This window comes from Ascaphus truei, chromosome 4 (genome assembly GCF_040206685.1).
Source record: "Ascaphus truei isolate aAscTru1 chromosome 4, aAscTru1.hap1, whole genome shotgun sequence".
NCBI classification, from domain to species: domain Eukaryota; kingdom Metazoa; phylum Chordata; class Amphibia; order Anura; family Ascaphidae; genus Ascaphus; species Ascaphus truei.
The window spans coordinates 355,087,019-355,108,932 of record NC_134486.1 but is presented as its reverse complement, the minus strand read 5'-3'; the positions used below and the strand labels follow the sequence as shown (position 1 = coordinate 355,108,932).

Here is a 21,914-nt window from a genome sequence, read left to right as displayed (position 1 = left end):
ATATTGCGTGCCCCAGGCTCTCCGTGGTGGAGGCTCAGGCCCTGTGAGCCTACAGGTCATACAGCATATGGTAGCAGTCTGTGTTCACTAGGAAACAGGGCTACATATATATGTGTTTTACTCATAGTGTAGATGTGCAGAGGGTCTCCGGAGCTGAACCGCTTTGGTTTTAGGTCCGGGACCCCCTGCTTCCCGAGATACAGGCCCCTTTAGGGGGTGCCGGTATCCCTCTGCTTTGATTACATTCCGCGGTCACGTGATCGGGACATTCAAATGCAGAGGGATACCGGCACCTCATAAAGGGGCCTATATCTCGAGAAGCAGGGGGTCCCCGGACCTGAAACCAATGCGGTTCAGCTCCGGAGACACGCTGCACATGTACACTATCAGTAAAAGTTGTTTTGAAATGTTTTTATTTTGCCGATGTTTGCGCAGAGAGAGCGGCGTGTCTCTCTCTGCTGCAAACACATATCGGCAGAATCGGCCTATCGCCAGGTTATCGGGAGCCAGGATTTTTTATCACCGGCTCATCGGCGTTTTGCTTTTGCCAAAATCATGCCTATCGGCAACACTTGCCGAAGAGATTTTTTCGGCGCTTAGTGCATGAGGCCCCTGGTCTCCAAATCACTGCAGACAACTCAGCTCTCCTGAACCCTCACAGGTATGCCGCACCATAACACCTGTAGCCACAACAAGTATCTCCTAGAGGGTGGGGTACATGTGCTACACAGTATATGTATATTTAAAATTGTAAAAAATATTATTAATATCATTTAATACATAAGGGTGTTGTAAAACCTAACCCTACTGGACGTAATTGACTGGTAAGTTAACTATATACAGTATATTCTGACAGACAATAGGAAACAGGCCAGATAGCAAAGCCAATTAGGGTGTTAGATTTTATTTCATTATTCCCATAATGGCACGAATCTCCTGGGTGCTTCCTTTGTCTCTTGGGATTTCGTGATTCCCAGAATCCCCCGAACTCCACGAGCCCCCAGACAAGGATTTGAACAATAACAAACAAAGGGGGTCACAAATTTAATTATAAAAAACGGCTTCAACAAGCCTATAAAACGGCTGGTAAACCTGCACTAAAAACAATGGATGATTCACTCACATGTACTCACATATGTACATGCATAACAACACTTCGTAAGGATGCCGTCCGCAGCTTGTGCCTCCTGTGTTTGCTCCGGATGAGAAGGGCTCTCTCACAGCATAACTCCTCCGGTTGGTTCTGATAGAGTCTCTCCCCCCACCTGGCTGCGTTCCGGTTTACAGCCAAGGGTTCTGGCAGACTCCTCACCTTTCAAACACTGATGCTGCACTGCACTGCTCACACGGGATCCTAGCTCCTCCCACCCTAACGCGTTTCGTGACGTAGGCACGCCACTTTCTCAAAGGAATGAGGAGTTGTAGCTGATCTGTCTTTAAATACCCTCTAGGGATAATTAACTTTGCCAGTAATGAACTAATATGCAACACCTGTTAGTGTATGCTTGTCTGCTATTAACCAATGAGTATCTAAGGGAATTGACACCTTGGGATTCAAATACACCATAATCAGCAGACTTACAACTACACAGGATACAACATGTTAGTACATACTGTATATACATCCTAATAAAATCTATACTTGCTAAAACGGACCAACCCTGTGTGAATAGGGCTAAGGGCATTATTGCAAAATAAAATGAAAAGGGCATATACTCTGTTTATTCTTTTAGAAATGAAGCCAGATCGAATTCTATGTTTAAACCCTTGGGGGCTAAGGTTTTTAAAGTATATATCCAAAAACTTTCTTTTTTGGATAAATAATTCAACCTATCGCCCCCCCTCCAATTTGGTTTAGGACAATCTATTCCTTTACATATTAAACCTTTGGGATTTTGATTGTGGGCTATTCTGAAGTGATTGGAGACACTATGTGTCTCCAGACCTCTTTTAATGTTATAAATGTGTTCTGCTAGTCTGCGTGTCAGTGGTCTTCCTGTTCTTCCCACATATTGGAGTCCACATGGACACTGCAGAAGATACACACAGAACCTACTTTTACAGTTGATAAATGTACCAATCTCATACGTTCTATTCGTTACTACAGAATGAAAGCTGGCACATTTCTCACTAAAGCTGCAGGCCGTGCATTTTCCACATACAAAATAGCCTTTAAAATCAGACAGCCAATTGGAAGGTTTATGCTTCAATCTATGTAAAAATAGCATTTTGTGCTGCTGCTCTTGGGGGATGGCTCAGCTATCCAGCTAGTACAGAAAAAAGAAAAAGAAAACAGCGCAAAAAAACCTCATGGTGTAGTATTACAATTAATTTTTATAAAGTGAAATGGTGATTATTGCACGTACATCAATAAAAGCATAATTCAGCATGACATGTTAGGGACATGTTACCAGTCGCAGGAAACAGCTATGTGCAGGCTGATGTGCATCTGGATCGTCCTCTGATCCTCTGTAGACAGCTCAGCAAAGGGTTGCACGTCTCCTGGGAAATCCTCCTTGTAAGGTGGTCACCAGTCTCCGTCAGACCGCTTGGTGAGGGGTTTGTGTCTCTTTCAGGGATCTCCCTGCAACAACCGTCAGCTCCAGCACGATATTCTCACAGGCAGTTCCGGATTGATCGCAGTGGCGTCTGACGTCATCAGACGGCGCCCGTCTATGCTCGCGTCTCTCTGCTCGCAATGTCAATGGAGTGGGAGTCCCACGGGTCATAAACTCGAATTAAGCAGTGAAATAAAGCCGCAATGGGGTTCAGATTAGGAAGGTATTGGAACGCGCCCTATCCTACGCGTTTCGTAATGAATACTTCTTCAGGGAAAGACCACCTTACAAACCTGACCACCTTACAAGGAGGATTTCCCAGGAGACGTGCAACCCTTTGCTGAGCTGTCTACAGAGGATCAGAGGACGATCCAGATGCACATCAGCCTGCACATAGCTGTTTCCTGCGAGTGGTAACATGTCCCTAACATGTCATGCTGAATTATGCTTTTATTGATGTACGTGCAATAATCACCATTTCACTTTATAAAAATTAATTGTAATACTACACCATGAGGTTTTTTTGCGCTGTTTTCTTTTTCTTTTTTCTGTACATGAGTTTTGGATAAGATTGCCAATCCTACCTTAGCCTGGTGTATAGTTACATTACTTTAAGGGCTAAGAATTACTTTTAGGTATTTATTCAACTGGGGAGAGAAGGAGTTAACAGTCACTGATTGCAGATAACAGCCGCCTGTCCTGTTTATAGTGGTCTACTTAATAGAAAACCTTATGTTGTTGGATATATGACTTTATACAATGTTTTGGAGTATTTTACTGTATTATGTCCAACTGTTCTGTACATCAACTATGTCTCTGAAGAAAACTGTCCCACTGTTAAAGCTGCAGTTCAAGCAATATCCTACATGTGTGTGTTTTTATTTTTAATCAGTTCTGTACCATGAGAAAATACTTGTAGAATTAAAAAAAAGACATTTTAAATGTATTATAATGTTGCAAGCATTTTTGTTTCTATAAAAACCATTTATAAAGTCCCATCCCCTTCACCTTTTGAGACAGGCTCTGGCTCTTGAGCCCTGTTCTCTCTCTCTAATTGTGCACCAATTGTATCTAGTAACTGCCTGGTCACATGATCATCACACACAACTTTACATTGTGGGTACTGTTTTGCAGCAGAAACAGTGATGGGGAGAACCTCCAAGCCGAATCTTCAGCGATCGATTACAGGAGAACGGATCGATGGATCGATCTGCAGCTTAGCTAATCACGTGTCAGTGTGCAGATTGTATTGATGCCCATATTGAATGGAGAAATATATATATATTTTAAATGGCAGTTTGAACTGCAGCTTTAAGGGCCCTTAACACAAGAACTCCACAGCCAGCAACCATTGGCTGTGGCCTACAGTAATTATGATGCAACTGTGATGTCACACATGGAATGCTGAGTCACCACTGTACAATTCTGAGATCTTCAGACCTTGTGTCCCGTGTGGTGGCGAGCGGATTGTAGCTTGAGTTTGTCGAGCTGTTGCTTTCAATATCTTTACTATTTATTTGTTATCAAAGTATATTTGCTGTACAGTATACCATTTGAGTGTTGGCCTTTGGGTAATAGAACAAGGTACGTCTGAATCTCTTTTTCCCCTTATTATTAACAGATAGGGTGAGAGAATACAAAAAAAAACAACTAATAAGACTGGGAGAGGAGAAAAGAAAAAGAAACAAAATGTCATTGCTTTTAGAATATTTTTCCACATGCTGGCATATGTGTTCTTATATATTTATTTTGACTTTCTTCTAATGCGCTACTCCCCAACAAAACTCAATATTAGAGCTTGTGTAGGAACTTAGGGGGAAATACCCACCCCAGACCTATGACCGGGACCTACCGAAAACATATAGGGCAACTGCAAGAAGACCAGCAAAGGGCGGAAAACACGAACGAGAAATCATTGTAATAATTTTGTGTTTCTTCTCAGGTGCAGAATAGTGAGCGTGGGGGGAGTGTCACTGAGGGGGGGATCCCAGCTCCGGACCTCACGTTTTTAGTAAGTATAAAGATATAAAGTTTTAGCACATGACATTGTTCCCCCAGATAACACATGTATAACCCTTCTTGCCCAGCTCTTAAGGAGTTTATATCTGGTGACTATATACATGGCATTTCTCAGTCTTTCATACCTTGTCATGTGCTGTGTCCGGGTAGGCTGGGTGTCTGCAATGCTCCTCACACATTGACATTACCCACAGTTGTACCCACTTCTTGTACCTTCACCATGTTATACTATGGATATCTTCCCTAGTTACCACCCACTCTTTAGGCATTCGGGAGGTATGTAATGTTGTTGCTGTTACAGTCATCTTAAGTGGCCATCTTCTGCGTAGCGTCCGTAACTCTCTGTAACAATTGGGCCCATCTTGGGTTACCCTTACTATCATGAACTGTGGGATCAGTATGCCGGTGCCGGGTATTGTTTGCCACTCGTAGGCACTCTGTTTCTGAGGTAACAGTCGGGCCTCTCAGCAGGGCCGATCCAACTAGGACCCAGGGCTAGTACTTGGATAATCCCAATAGGACATAGGCTTCCTCTTTGCGAGCCTGTAACCTTCTGTAGTACCATGGCTACAGACGCTAACTGGATGGGACACTTTCCCAAACTATAAAATAATAGATAGGGCTGTATCACTATACATTAACTATACACTGAGACATATTTACATTAGAAAAAGTCAGGTTCCTCCAACTGCCACTCCCAGAGACCTGAGTTCTAGAACCTTCAGGGCACTCATACTGTATATATACCCTGCCGGTGACATCACTGATCCCCAGACATAATGTGGACGTGGCTTATTTGCTGCCAAGTCACTCTTTACCATGTGATGGGAGAGAGGGGCGTTACGCTGCGGGCGTCCACACAGTTAACCCATTAGGGCCATTAGCCCCTTAGTGGTCCCAAATAGGGGCTACACACAACATATCCCATTATATTGCAGAATATTGTATGATCCTTATATATGCAGCATTATTCTGTGATTCTCTTTTTAATATTGCTTTGTTTTTATTTATACTTCTTTGTAATCTGCATCCCCATTTCAGTGGTATCTATTATTTAGTTATATGTCTTATGTTTATGAAATGCCCTCATTTTTATGCTTATACAGTAGGAGTGTGCGCTCACTGTTTTTTGGTTTGTGTGTATATATATATATATTGTGGTAAATTCGCCGTCTTTAATAAACCAGCATATATTCCTCAAGGAGATCCTCAGCAGCTGATCCAGTGAAGATTTGTGAATCTTGGCCTGTGTGTTTTAGCAGGAATTGCTCCCAAAGTAAATTTATTATAGATGTACAGATGTATAAGGTTTTATTACCCCCATTTGGGTATTAAGGTTGGTTATGTTGTAATATTCTTCACCAAAACTGCCACTGAATTCCACGGAGAAATCTGCAATATTCTGCAATATATATATCATACAAGGTTAACATACAAGATAAAACCAAAGCTTGGCAAAAGTTACAATGCTAAATAATAATTACAATAATAGTGTGTATATATATATATATATATATATATATATATATATATATATATATATACTTACAATTGCCCAAAAATCAAGGGAAAACGTCGGAAAGCTCTGGTTACACAGCTGGGTGCAGTAGATGTAAATGGTCCGGACCAACACTGCTCACTCACGCCGCAAGCATCCTCACTTCCCCAAACAGATCCCTCTCTATAGTTTGATGTCCACGAAGCAGCCTCATGTGACCCCTACGCATTTGCACGTAGTGCTTCGTCACGCCATTGATATACACACCCACTCCACACACACCTTTTTATAAAGTGCTGAATACACTGTGGGCTCTTTATTTATTTATATTTACATACTTACACACACACACACACACTCTTACATCCCTCACATTCAGGGATTTATTTATCAAATTAACACCTTAAGTCATAAATCACACACTACACAGGGGGAGGGATGAGCTCTAGTCACATTCCAAGATGCACTGTTTTTGAGTAAACCCCTGCCTGCTTTATTCAATGTAACATCGCCAGAAGAAGAGAGATCTCGAAAGCTTTCGTTAGCCACAGAATGGTATTGTCTATTTATTTTTGAGATATAGATATATATATATATATATATATATCTATATATATATATATATATATATATATATATATAGATATATATATATATATATATATCTATATATATATATAGATATATATATATATTACACTACATGGTGCAAACATGGAAACAGAGATCTTGATACACTGACACAAAGAGAGATGATTGAAATTACACAATTTGCATTAGTTGTTCTCCAAATGACGTTGATACATCTCCTCCTAAATGTGTTCCTAGGATTCCATCCTAGATGTGGTTGCATGCCTCTGAAGTACAACTAAATTACCAAGGAGTATTATTATTATTACTAGCAGAATACACAGGTGTGGAAGAAACCCTGACACTTCTCTCCTCTGCAGGGTAATATCATTGTTTCTTCTGTCATCATGGCGACCATCAGTAACCACACGGACGATGAGGAGAGACTTGAAACTCTAATTAAACAGTGTACAGATGTCAACCCTGGACTGGTAAGGAATGGACAAAGGATGATGGGGAGATGGGGGTACACAGGCACAGCTAGGATGCAGGAAGGGCACTTGCAAGGCAACCCGGGATACTGGTTAACTCCCTCTATATTTTAGTGGGAATCTCTGATATTTGTCTGAAAGAGAAATGATTACTACATACTCGCTGATAACGGTTCCTCATCCCAATACAAGTCAATGGAAGATGCTGATTCCTTTTCTCACTCGTAAATCTCCTAAAAGGACTTTTCCCCATTCTCGTCAGGATACTTTTTTTGCTGTGCAATACAAGGAGTTTCCTGCACTGATCTGATTATTTAAGACAATTAGACTTTGCTAATAGCCTTATACAATCCTCCTTTATTAAGGCCTATTTGATATAATGCTGTGCTACTGCTGAATACATGGTGTAACATGATAAGTGGCATGTGTAGGAGCGTTAGATAAGCACATACACCACATATTCTATCTATAATATCACTATGTTGGTAATGATGCACATGCACACACACACACCATTCTCCCTAGTATTGTACTGATTGTTAAACTTCTCATTTGAATTTCGGAGGACCCCCTCCTAAATGATGTTACCGTGCTTCAGTAGAACGCTGGGACGAGAAAGAACTCAAATAAGACTGGTACAGGGATAGGGAGACACTGACTCCAGGTTAGGAAGCGTAGTCTCTTTTGTCTCTTTTGGCTGAATCTAACAGTTGTGGAGACATTGGACACATTACAGACTCATTATTTTTGAGAGCTTGTCCCATCAATGAACTTTAGTGAATATTGATTAGGGGAGTGGTTAATATGAATGACTAATATTACTAATTTCTTTGTAATGGCTCTGCCGTATGACTGCCTTTCACCATATTTATCAAAGAAAAGGAATCCTAATGAAAGCAAAGGGATTTTTTCCTTGAAAAATATGTTGTTTTTAACCACGGTTTGTCCCAGTTATGCAGTCGGAAAACTTTAGTAAACAAACCCCTTAAACGGCAAAATGGGCTCTACAATCCCTTTTGGCAGTGAAGGGATTAAGATGCTGGAAGGTTAGGGGTTTGAATCTGACATCATGCACCGACCTTATCCAACACATCCCTGTGTTTGCAGCTCCACAGGGCATCACTTCTCTCTTTGGTGTGTGCGCGGAGAGCTACATGGACAATGCTCTGCCTTTGTATGCATAAGTTGTAACACATAGTCACTGTCATGCAATTGCACCCTTGAAGATCTTTGTGTCATCCTGTGTGTCTCCCACAGGCAACAGCAGCCAGAGGGATCATTCTGGAAGCGATGACCAAAGAGCAAATTACCAGCGACATCTTCCCTAAAATAGCCTGTATGTTGCTCCATCAGATTGCCAGAAACATCCGGAAAGATGAAGCATCGGCAATAAGGTAAGAGCTAATAAGAATGGCATGTTAGGGCCTCGCAGCAAATTGATTTGAATATAGATTCCAGTAATCAGTCAGTGTTATACCCATTCCTCACTGCATCAGAACTTTGTGGGGAAAATATATGCTACATAATTAGTTTCTTATTATTGCTCATGTGTTTCTCCCTGGGCAGAACAGCAGCCAGTGCATTAAAAACATTGCTCATGCAGGGACTGGCAGAGCAGGATGCCCTTATTTTGGAGAAGAGAAATATGTGGGGCAATCTCCAAAAGGCAGAAACCCATCATGATGCTGTGATACTGGTGGCAAGGTAAGACTTTTTCCTCCTGCTAACATCATTGGAGGGAGACTAAAGTGTCAGTATTGCTACTTATCCAAGCATAAGCAAGTTTTAGAGGTGGCTCTCACAGTTTCCTATCGCAAGAGATAGGAAAGAGATATCAGTCATGGAACTGAAGTCACAGTGAAGAAGGAAGAGGTAGATGTTTGAGTCATATGGAAGGTTACCAAGTTACCAATGACTACAGTTCAATATTCAATATTCAATATGTTCAGTAGCAGTTTTCTTCTTGCTAGAGAAGATCTTTCCTCCACTAATTTCAATGGACCATAACATGGAGAAGAAAGCTTTGCCGCATATTAAGTGTATAAGAAGGAAGTGTCTGAATCTTTATTCCAGCACAATAATGATATAATTTCTCGGCTGTATTCTCCACACTTTACCCATTAAAACTTTTTATTTTAAGAGTTATTGCCAAGACGAAGCCGTACCATATGAGCCGGTTCATCATGGGTCTCCTGCCTCCCCCATATCACCCACCGTCATCCACTGTACTGGCATTTTATACAGAGGTGAGTTTAAAACAAGCATGTCTGTTACTGTATATGACATATTAGTACGCACCCATTGGAATGTATTCAATATTGATACTGTATATAGTGAAGGGATTCTCACCCAGAGTGCCATGGAAATCTGGTATGCCGCGACCGTCTGCCATGGGTACCACGACCCCAGGGGAATAACTCTGTTATTTGCACATCTCGATCTGCCTCTCATCTCTCAGCCCAGGCACAGAGGCTGCAATCCACCTATCTCAGCCCGGGCACAGAGGCTGCGATCCGCCTCTCATCTCTCAGCCCGGGCACAGAGGCTGCAATCCACCTATCTCAGCCCGGGCACAGAGGCTGCGATCCGCCTCTCATCTCTCAGCCCGAGCACAGAGGCTGCCATCTGCCTCTCATCTCTCAGCCCGGCACACAGGCTGAGATCCACCTCTCCTCTCTCAGCCCGGCACAGAGGCTGCAATCCACCTCTCTCAGCCCGGCACAGAGGCTGCGATCCGCCTCTCTCAGGCTGGCACAGAGGCTGAGATCCGCCTCTCATCTCTCAGCCCGGGCACAGAGGCTGCAATCCACCTATCTCAGCCCGGGCACAGAGGCTGCGATCAACCTCTTATCTCTCAGCCCGGGCACAGAGGCTGCCATCTGCCTCTCCTCTCTCAGCCCGGCACACAGGCTGAGATCCACCTCTCCTGTCTCAGTCTGGCACAGAGGCGGCAATCCACCTCTCTCAGCCAGGCACAGAGGCTGCGATCCACCTCTCCTCTCTCAGCCCGGCACAGAGGCTGCGATCCGCCTCTCTCAGGCTGGCACAGAGGCTGAGATCTGCCTCTCTCAGGCTGGCACAGAGGCTGCGATCCGCCTCTCTCAGGCTGGCACAGAGGCTGAGATCTGCCTCTCAGCCCAGCTCTGTGGCGACATGAGTAGCAGCTAAGTGACGGCTGTGATTTGGCCGTGGTAAAACTGTTGCAGCCAAATGTCCTAGACCAATGTTTCAGGTGTGTTGGAAGGTGGGATGAAAAAGGGAAGTAGAAAGGGTTTTGTGTGGAGAGGAGAGTGTGATGGCTACTGTATGTGCATGGGGGGTGTGCATATGTGTGTAAGTGAGGACTGGATAAGTGAAGTCTGAAGAGAAGGGGTGTCCCAAAGTTTTAATAATTCTTCAGAGGTGCCTCTGCTCAAAAATGTGTCAGAACCCCCTGTATAATGTATTAATAACGAGCGGATTCAACATGCACTCTTCTGTGTCAATATCCCATATTAACATTACTGATTTCCACTGAATTCTCTGTACATATAAAACATGCTCTTTGTTTAGCTCCTGTGTTATCCAGAGCTCCTGGATAAGTCCCAGCAAAAGCTAATTATCAAAATGTTGCTGCGAACGAAACCAACAGGAAAAGACGTAGAAATACTCAGGATAAGAGCCCTTGGGAATGTGTGCAGCCACATACCTGATAAGGTGAGACATCTGCTCTACCACCCATCTCAGCATAGTAACAGACTCATTTAGAAAGAAAAAAAGATAGTGTATAATCAGCGCTAAAATAAAAAATAATGTGAAACCCTAAATTAGGTAAGGCTAGGCCGCCTGGTGAATACTGATTGCGCAATCAGATAACAGGTAACACAAGAAAAAAAGGAAAACCGGCGCCTTACAAGTCCAAATAGATAAATGGAAAGTCCAAACAATACGTGGAAAGTCCCAATAATGTCCTCTTAGGTAAGGGAATTGAAGGTATTGGAATGCAGCTCCCACCGTGCATAGGTGGAATATGTGGAGAAAAAACAAACAATATTATGGTGCAGTATGCCAATAAAAATGCAAGCTGACATATGAGCCCAAAACGGATAATGACAGACAAAACAAAACTCTAAAACAGACAAACAAGACCAAAAATAGCAAGGCTAGTATTAATTAAAAGCTAATTTAATAAAACAACATAAAATGAAGGGTTCCGGAAGACTACAAGATCGTCAGGTCCAGGTTGAGTGAAATTGGCACCCTACTCACAAGATTCCAGATAAAACGGGCAATGATGGTTAATGCCGGGCTGTTAGTCCCCTGAGGAAGTATGTGCATGCGCATGAAACGCGTTGGTAGTTATCTTTTAGAGCTGTCTTTTGGTGAAGGAAGACGTGAGTTACGTAGCTTATCCAGGTCTGAGATAGAAGGAGCGCTGTACCCGGAAGTCCCGACTTCTAGTGACACAACATCCGCCCCAGAGACGTGGGGAATCACAGGAAGGTCCATTGGCTACCTCCGCAGTGAACTAATAGCCCGGCATTAACCTCCATTGCCGTTTTATCTGGAATCTTGTGAGTAGGGTCCCAATTTCACTCGACCTGGCGATCTTGTAGTCTTCTGGAACCCTTTATTTTATGTTGTTTTATTAAATTAGCTTTTAATTCATACTAGCCTTGCAATTGTTTGTCTTGTTTGTCTGTTTTAGAGTTCTGTTTTGTCTGTCATTATCCGTTTTGGGCTCATATGTCAGCTTACATTTTTATTGGCATACTGCACCATAATATTGTTTGTTTTTTCTCCACATATTCCACGTATGCACGGTGGGAGCTGCATTCCAATACCTTCAATTCCCTTACCTAAGAGGACATTATTGGGACTTTCCACGTATTGTTTGGACTTTCCATTTATCTATTTGGACTTGTAAGGCGCCGGTTTTCCTTTTTTTCTTGAGACTCATTTAGAAGGTACCTATGGCTCATGAGTCGTTCCCTCTGACTGCATGGTGACAGGCACAATGACAGAAGAACCAATGGTCCATATAATCACCCTCTTTGGTTAGACAGAGGTTAAAGGAATCTACAGTCCATCTATCTTTTCTTCTGAACACAAGGTGACCCAAGCACAAAGGGACATATTGTCCATTGCATCTTTATCTCCCATCACAGTGACACAGTGACAGGAAAAGATGGGTTTTATGGTCCACCTATTGTTTCTTTTCACTCCCATTACATAGTGACATAGAGACACCAGTTATAAATAGTATCCTGGAATTTATATTGCTATACGTTGCTTCGGTTTGCTGCTGATCCATCTTTGCTAGTGCTTCAGAGCACTGTATCGCTGTCCCTCCCAGCTCTGAAAGCTCAGATATCAATGTGCCTCTTCTCTGTGAAGGTAAAAAAGTATAAGAACGAAATGCAGGCCATCATCAAAGCTGGGCTGCATAACATGGACATTGGTCTGGAAGCGATGAAAACAGCCGGGAAAATGGCCCAACTGCTGAAAAAGAAAGGCATGGGGACCCTATACCATGATGCCCTGGTTCAATGCCAAGCCTATATAGATTATGTAAGTAATCCCAATCCCATATCAACACCCTTTCCTTAACATGATCCCTGCCATGCTACATTAGTAACGATTCTCCAACAGAGACAGAAAACTGTCAGTGTCCATAGGAGAACTGGGATTTGTGCAGATGAGTCAGTATGAGGTGGCCACTGATCCTTAGCTATTTGGGGTAGGAGATTGTTAGCTCTTCGCTAGTGAAGGGCACACAGCAAGTGACAGACATGTGAGGTCTCAGCTGAGTGACACTTCTCTGCTTTCTGCCCAAAGGAAGATCCCACTATGCGATGCCAGGCCGTGCAGTTGCTGGGGGAGTTGGCTCGGTCTACAAAAGTAAACAAAAGAGGAGCATTTTCCAATATCGTGGAGAAAAGCCTTTTATATTTACTGTACCAGCTTCAAGACAAGGACAGAGTCATTGTAGAGGTGAGGACAGGGACATACACAGAAGCGACATATGTTTCAGCAAGTGTTTAGCCTTCCACCCAGAGGTGACAAAGGCTGAAGGGATGTATGGCACATCAAATCTGTCTACATGTGTCCAACCATCACCAATGTTTCATCCCCTCACTTAGAGATTGGGTTCCCCAGCTAGTGAGATGCACAGTGAAAGAAGGGATATGATATGAAGACGTTTCCCAAAGGAGATTGTGTTTTATTTCCTCACCGCACAAAGCGAGGGTTAATAATACAGCTATGCCTCCGTGTGAAAAGCACTCTGGCCTTTCCAAAGAATCCCTCTCTAAGCCTCAGTACACTGTATGTAGCCCTTTTTCTGACACTCCCAAAGAGACTACTGGTAACTGCACGCACCTGTGGCTCCAGGAGAACTGAGCCTCCGCTAGCTGGGAGCCTGCGGTAACACTTATAGTGCAGCGCCTCCACTTACCCAGGATCCCCGTGATGTGAGATTGCCCTGGGCAAGAAATACAACAACACACATGAATGCAACCAGTTTTACTGTAATAATGCACGGTAACCTTATCACTCTATATTATAGCAATCAACGCATAACATATAACCTTATACTATAACTCCATATAACCTTAGTGGCTCAGCCACGCTCCTAATGAGTACTGTCTCTGTCCCGCCACCGCGTGCACCACACCGTGGCCGTGTACGGTAATGTATTGGTATAGGCTCAATTCTTTAGCCACTCGCTTAGTGTCCCTAAAGAGTTACGCCTAAGGCGGGATCAGCGCCTGTTGGCTGGTGTTGGTGCACTTTATGTAAATAATACCTTCCGGTCACGGCGGTGACCGGCAACAACTTCGCAAAGGGTCAGACGAATCAGCGGCCTGCCTCAGGTGTCTCTATGTCTAGCCGTCTGGTCCCAAACGACACGCCAGAACCGCAACTCTGCACCTTCGTCCCTAGCTGTCTACACAGTAAGGTGAATGGCGTTCCTATCCTATAGGGCTTCCCTGCAGCACTGCAACCTACAGTGACTTCAGGGATTCTCCTAGGGGCCTACGGGGTAGAACTGTCCTATGCAGGCGGGTCGCTGACCCCCTGCACCCACACTACCTCTCATTTCACCTCCCGGATCCCCTCTCACTAGCTTCTCCCTAATACCTGCAGCAACCCCACTGCACTCAACCTGGTACCTGCAGCAACCGCACTGCACTAAACCTGGTACCCGCAGCAACCGCACTGCACACACACACTGTGCCTTCTTGTCAGCGCACACAGCACTGACAGCCGTGACACTGACAAGACTACACACTCACCCACACCTAAGGGCAGGGTCCCTACCTTAGGGGCCGTTCCACAGTACCTACCCACTACCCTAACAGTGATTGGGGCCTGCCTGGGACCTGGGGATACCTTACCCGGTGCAGAAGCCACTTGCTCCCTACACCCTGCCTTCCCCTTCTTGCTCCAAGCTCCAACTGCGAAATGTATCCCTTTCCCTGCTCTAGGGAATCCTGGCCTCTCATTGGCCACTTGGGGACACCTGGGGTCTTTGGCTATAAGCCTCATGGGATCTGTAGTCCCGCAGAGGCTGCAGATACATTGGGTGCGCGCTTCTCCTGCGCATGTGCGACTTGGTACTTGGTACTGGCTCCTGTGAGCCTTCTGCACATGCGCGACCACTGTGCATGCACGAGCACCTGTAATAGCGGCCCCCGTTCATACTGAACATGAACCCTTTCTGTGCAGGAATGCAACACACCAGGTCATACTCAGTCTATATTATGGGGGTTCCACAGACCAAAGAATGACATACATCCCACCCCCTCAATTGTAAAGATGTAGACCCATGTTTAATAAGTGATGATATTCCATGCTGCCATATACTGTAATGAAACTTGCGTATTCCTAATAATTTTCTGCTTATACATACAGTACTGTACCTAGTCTAAAGTTTTTCTTTCAAAGAGAATGGGGGCTCAAAATAAGATCAATGCCCAAATATTCTCTAACCAACTCCAATGATCAATAGAGAGAACAGGACTATTGTTTGTAGGGCAGCAAGGTAGGCAGCAGTGGGGTAGCTACCGCCTGAGATGACTGGGCACATCCTGGGGGCCCTAGCTCAGGGGTGGGGGCGTTCCGAAGGGAGTCGTTACACCACTGGTAGGCAGGGCACAGTTCAGGCATAGTAATGTTCTGCACATGTTGATGTTTAGATTCTGTGTCTTTGAGGTGAAGAGCGGATGTGACAGGAACATGACTAGTGTTTGGTTGTATTTTTCAGACAGCTGCATCAACGCTGCACAGCTGCCTTCCCTTTGTGGGGTGTGACAAAACCAGGATGGTGATGGAGAGTGAGGCAAATTACCTCTGTCAACAGGTAGTAATAAATAGTGGGTAAGAGTTCAATACAATTCATTTGTGATTATTATAGATGAGTACAATTTTGGCACTGTCTGTCTCCAATGAGGGGTCACTAGAGTATCTGATAGGTACAATAGTTGGTCCCCTTCAGGAGACTTATGTGTTTAATAGGTCACTCACATATCGCATCTCTCAGTTAACCCACTCCACGTCTGAGTCCGCCCACCAGTCCTTTTTATTATTTAGTTTGATCTTTTGGAAATTTCCACTGACTTTGGAGCACCCATTCCTGCCCATATCTCCATAAGTAATAAATTGTGCATTCAAAAGTGAAAACTAACTGTTATAATGAGATCCACTATAATGTATCTCTGTGCTAAATATCTATCTATCTATATATAGTGGTATTACCATATTGGAGTCCAGCAAATAGGAGACAGCACACCAAGAATGATTTTCAAATGGTAGTTTGTATTGAAGAAAAATACAGGCACCTCAGCCAACGTTTCGGTCTGCGGAGAGCACAGCCCTGAGGAAGGTCGCTTCGAGATATATACTGTATATCTCAAAAACAAATATTCAATACCATCTGTGGCTAACGAAATGCTTTTATTTGTGCTCGCTTTCGAGGCACACTGATCTCTTCTTCGAGCGATGTTACAATGGATAAAGCAAGAGAAGTTTTGATTTAATTTGTAACATCGCCGAAGATTAGATCAGTGTCTCTTGAAAGCTCGCACAAATAAAAGCATTTCATTAGCCACAGAACGGTTTTGAGTATTTGTTTTTGATTATTAAGCTCAGCTACACGGTACAGATACCTCTACATATATATATGTGTAACGGGTATTCCCTCCTGTCTGACCCACCCAATCTCACATTGGCCCGTGTGGTCTAACCAGTCCCCATTATGTGATCGTGTATGGTGGTGCACCTGCAAGTAACAGGACTCCTGAGTCTCCCGCACGATGATATTAGGGGATGTCATCAGGAACAGGTAGCTGAGGTAGTGGGTGCGAGTCCAACTTACATTATGTGCAGCGCCTCCACCTCATCAGGATCTATGCTTCCGCAGGGAGATGGTCCTGGTGAGGAACTCCATCTCGGTGGTGACTGCCACTGTAGAGTAATCTCACACTCACACAGTGGGGGTATCTTTAACAAGGGCATCTTTATTGATGATCTGGATGTAGTAGACTGCCCCATGCAGCTTTCAGCTCTAGCCGCACATTTCTCCGTGCTGTCCTTTTGCCAGGTATGCCCTCCCTTATTGGAGTGGGATCCCCTCTCCTCCTAGGGAGATCACCCCTGCGCCAGGTCCCTGGACGCAGTGTGGCCTTGACAGGCTTGATCTGGAAACTCGTGCCCTTAGTTACGGCACTAGGGTCACAAAGCTGTCCTGCAATCCCTTTCACAGGAGCCAAACACTTTTACAACACTCTTAACTGACAGTGTTGTGCCTTATACACCTCAGGGGGCAGGCACATCTCTGATGTCACTATCCAGGGACTCAGAGCATGCAGCCACTCCCATCCATACATAGGGCACCTCACCAGGGTGTGAGGGAAAACCTCCATAACTACTGCTGGCATTCCTGTACTTACCAGGGTTTACTGCCAACAGGGAAGATGTCTGCAGTCCATTATTATGCATGGCTACATATGTATAACCAGTATAACCAACCTCACACTGATGAGACCCATTGAGTTTGAAACGGCTGTCTGTGGTGGGTTTTCCTGGCTATGCACCTTAACCCAGGATGTGCTCAAAAGCTGTGTATGGAGCAAGCATTACCTTACAGGGGCCATGTCATATGGTTTTGAAGCAAAAGGTGGCACTGTGTGCTCATTTGCATGTCATTTCCCAGAATCCCTTGCTGCAGTGGAAACACTGTGTGCTGGGTGATAATGGTGAAAGGCAGGGTTGCAGACCTGTCTAAGACATGCAAATGTCTTAATCTGGTCTGTAACTGTTACATGCTGTACGCCTGTAATATATATTTTCTTTAACTGTGCATGCAATGTCTTGTACAGTATTTACAGTATACCCTGTTCACTTAAGTAACTGTATTCGTAACCATGTATTATTTTTCTAAACTCTATGCCCAGGACATACTTGAAAACGAGCGGTAACTCTCAATGTATTACTTCCTGGTAACATATTTTATAAATAAATAAATAAATAAAATGAGCACACAGTAACATTTCCATTTGCTACTGTATATGATTTACTGTGGAGTGTTTTGTCACTTTTTTTACCCACCATTACTTAGCTAAGTATGGTGAAACATTTCCCATGCTTCATTTTGCAAAGCCAGTATAACCGACCTCACACTGATGAGACCCATGAAACGGCTGTCTGGGGGTGGGTTTACTGGCTATGCACCTTAACCCAGGCTGTGCTCAAAAGCTGTGATATGCAGCAAGCATTACCTTACAGGGGACCATGTCATATGGTTTTGAAGCAAAAGGTGTGCTCATTTGCATGTCATTTCCCAGAATCCCTTGCTGCTGTGGAGGCACTGTGTGCTGGGTGATAATGGTGAAAGGCAGGATTGCAGACCTGTCTAAGAGTTAACTATATAAATATATATATATATATATATATATATATATATATATATATATATATATATATAAAAATATATATATACTGCACTAAATATCTATGATTTATGGGATTATATATATATATTGTACCTTATGTATAGTAGGTATAATACAGTGGATAAAGGTATAACGTGTGCAGTAATTTGTATGGGAGCAGGAGGCTCAACTACATCCTCAAGACCCCCCAAACAGGTCAGGTTTTAAGGATATCCTGGCTTCAGTACAGGTGGCTAAATCAGTGGCTCAGTTTTCAAGTGCACCACCGGTGCTGAAGCCGGGATAGCCTTAAAACATGACCTGTGGGGGGTCTTGAGAACTGGAGTTAAGCCGCCCTAATAAAGCGCACATTAGGTACAGATGTAGCCAGACTTGCTGTCCCCAGCACCGTGGACGGATAAGCAGAAGTCTGTGGTCCCGGGGACAGTGTCTGCCGCAATGGACCTGTGGGGGGGAGGGGAGTCCATGTTTCTGAATGGGACCACCCACCAGATTAACCCTTCGGTTCCACGTTGCCATTAAGTCTTATTATGTCTGTACACACACATTGGTATTGCGCTCATAATCTGACTATAGTATGACTATGTTTTTGGTTGGGATTTTCAGGTACCAACAGCACTGCGCTGCCTTTTTCCTTTTTGTGGCGTACCATTGGAGGTTCCAGTGACAAAACTTATGAGAAGTAATCAAGGATGCCTGACAGATATCACTGGATCCCTGGTAAATAAGCATCAGGGACATGTGGTTGCATGGGGAGGTGGCCAACATGGGGTTAAGTGGAAGAGCTCTTTATTGAGGTATCACTGAGCAGAGGGAGACAGGGTAATGTGAAAGGATCTGCCAGAGGAGGCAGAATGTGTGAGGAGGGATAGGAATATACAAGGGTTATGCCTCATTGGTGGATGCATGCGATGGCTCAGGATCGTACAAGAGATGCTGCTCATGAGAGGGTAGTTAGAATCTGACAAGAAACCTGCGCTGGAAAGGCAGAGTGTTGCTGTAAATAACAGTCAGGGTCATACACAGGATCTACTCATGGGACGGGAGAGTGTGAATGGAAGCTGAAGAACATGCAAAAAATCTGATTGGAGGCAGTAGGCCGAGTGAGAGAGTAGGGCCACAGTTACAAGGGGCTCTTCTCTGGAGAGATGGGCCTGGAATATACAAGGGGTTTAGCTTGATGGGACAAAAGCACATCATTCTCTCTGACTGGATGGAGCAGACAAGGTGGTAGTCACAGGTTCTACTGAGCAAGGACAGATATATTATGTAAGAGAAGAAGAGCAGACGGTTGGGGAAGTTGGACACTTACATATTATTGTTCTTAAGGGAAACAGCTGCCATAAAATGATATGATAGTGTGGTACAATATAAACTAGAGTCAGATTAGGATTTATTAATTGCCACTCGCATGGCATTGGATATATTAGCAGCCAGCACATTATCATCTATGTCCATATGGATATCCAGAATAAATGAAGGTGTTTTTTGGATGTGTTGTCAGATAACAGAACGCCCGCACTTGATCTCCCAGCTTCTGCGAGAGGCGGCCTCCCATCTGGGAAAAGAACCCTTCCAAACCCAAGCTGTCAACCTGATCGGTGAGAAACCATTATATGAGAGGGGAGAACTGTGGGGGAGCTAGGAGGGGAGGACAGGAAGCTATGAGACCATAGGAAGTGGGTGGAGGTGTTGATTGGTGGTATAGGGGAGTTATTGGGGCATGAGAGAGAGCAATACTAGAACAGCTATTGTAATGAGTTTTACAACGATGCAGCTCAAATGGTCTAATAATGAGTTTGGGATGCTGCAAATTGAGCTCTGAGTTTGATCGTGGGTATTACAGCAAATAAAAAAATGTGCTACAGTATAAGAGAGAGAGCGATAACGGGGAACCTACAGAGAATGGTACTGGGCATTAGCAGCTGTAAGAGAGCATGAGTGGATATCACTGCTAGAGGGGATTGTAGAGTGAAAAGAAAATCTTTAAGGGTGGGATGTCTCTGTAAAGCAGGGGATCTCAACTTCAGTCCTCAAAACCCCCCAACAAGTCAGCTTTTATGGATATCACAGTCAAAGACTGGGCCACTGATTGAGCCACCTGTGGTGCAGCAAGGACTGATTGAGCCACGTGTGCTGAAGCTGGAATATCCATAACACCTGACCTGTTGGGGGGGTCTTGAGGGCTGAAGTTGAGAACCCCTGCTATAAAGAAAGCAGCTCTGGTGCTGAGAGAAGGGTGAAAGTGTTATTTGGTAGACATGGGAACTCTCTGGTCTATCAGCATGGATCATAACATGTCTGTGAAACTCTCTCTACAGATAACATAATGCATGTGTGCTATGAGGATGATTACAGTCTGATACACTTGGAAGATATGTGGGGAGGTAAGTGAAAGGTGGACATTGCAGGCCTAATCCTGTGACTTCTGCAATTCTATGAATGTACAGATATGTTCACAATGCTGCCTTGTCTTTGGCTTTTTTTCTTACAATCCCCAAGACCTTATTATTAACCATTAGAAACCTTTAATATCATTATCTATCCCTTCCCACTTATTTATAATTTCCCATACATACTGTATGCATTATTACAATGTAATGTTTGCATGGCGTTTTCAATATCCCAAATGTGACTCTTTTGAGCCCTTAGATTTGCGCAGTTTTGCATATGGCAGATTAACTCATGTTTTCACCCTCTCTTTGCAGCTGTATTCATTGGCATGTATAGCTCCAGCCCACTAATGCGCTGTGAGGCAGAAAAGCTGGTAAAGAGTCTACTTGCCTTTGCCATGCCGGAGGACTGATCCAGTGTCGGCTGATGGGAGACATTGAAGGACAAGGAGTGGGATGGAAAGGGGCAAAAAATGGCAATAAATATGTAAATAATCTAAATGCATCAGTCGTATATTTATTTTACCATCTACATGAAGGGGGAGAGGAGGGGGAGAACGTGACGAGTGTGTGTTTGTACCAATGAGAGAAGAAAAGGGGATGGTGTGATTAGGTCTTATTGAGGAGATGGTGTAGTGAAGTAAGTGCAAATGGCAAAAAAAAGTGGTTAAAGTATACAGCAAATAAAAATACCTTTTGTGGGTATCTTTGCATGTCTCAGATTGGTCTGCAACCCTGTCTTTCCCCATTATCTCTGTAGCCCCTTTCCCCCGTGTCTGGGAAGGAATTACCAGTACTGCTATTACCTTTTGGCTACCAGGAGACCTGAGCCTCCGCCACTGGGAGCCTGGGGTGATATCGCGTTCGTCTCGGTGCAGCGCCTCCACCTGTGAGGGATCCCAACGTGGTGGAGTAGACTCCCTCAAAGGAACAATACCAGTAATACACACACTCGGGTATATAATAACAACCTTTACTGAACACACAAGAAACAGTACCCTGTACCACACAGTATAATATGCCCAACCTAGTACCACCAGTGAGTGTCCCCATAGTATATAGCAGTGGTTCCCAAACTTTTTCGGTTCAAGGCTCCCCAAGGCGATCAGGATTTTTACGCGGCGCCCAAAGTAAAAACAAAGGTGTATATACATACCTAACAGTTGCAGTGCGCAGTTGGTGTCTCTCTCACACACTCTAACTCTCTCTGACCTCACTCTCTCTCTCTGACCGCACTCTCTCTCTCTGACCTCACTCTCTCTCTCTCTCTCTCTCAGAACTCTCTCTCTCTCTCTGACCTCTCTCTCTCTGACATCACACTCTCTCTGACCTCCCTCTCTCTCTCTCTGACCTCCCTCTCTCTCTCTCTGACCTCCCTCTCTCTCTCTCTGACCTCACTCTCTCTCTCTTTCTCTCTCTGACCTCACTCTCTCTCTCTCTGACCTCCCTCT

The 21,914-nt window shown here is 44.1% G+C and overlaps 1 protein-coding gene across 1 annotated transcript; it reads left to right on the top strand.

The window, feature by feature from the left end:
- The first annotated feature begins 3,627 nt into the window (after nt 1-3,627).
- LOC142492154 (maestro heat-like repeat-containing protein family member 2B) lies at nt 3,628-21,029 on the top strand. The gene is made up of 13 exons (XM_075594836.1): nt 3,628-4,569; nt 7,026-7,136; nt 8,394-8,530; nt 8,703-8,840; nt 9,277-9,382; nt 10,689-10,832; nt 12,513-12,686; nt 12,954-13,109; nt 15,385-15,480; nt 18,677-18,790; nt 19,575-19,671; nt 20,392-20,457; nt 20,779-21,029. The coding sequence occupies exons 2-13, from the start codon at nt 7,053-7,055 to the stop codon at nt 20,874-20,876; spliced, it is 1,410 nt and encodes a 469-aa protein (XP_075450951.1). The 5' UTR covers nt 3,628-4,569; nt 7,026-7,052; the 3' UTR covers nt 20,877-21,029.
- Nucleotides 21,030-21,914: the final 885 nt, after the last annotated feature.

Coding starts and splice junctions, on each gene's coding strand:
- LOC142492154 (XM_075594836.1), top strand. CDS start 7,053: ATGGCGACCATCAGTAACCACACGGACGATGAGGAGAGACTTGAAACT. Junction 15,481..18,676: donor CAAATTACCTCTGTCAACAG/GTAGTAATAAAT, acceptor TGGGATTTTCAG/GTACCAACAGCACTGCGCTG. Junction 20,458..20,778: donor CTTGGAAGATATGTGGGGAG/GTAAGTGAAAGG, acceptor CTCTCTTTGCAG/CTGTATTCATTGGCATGTAT.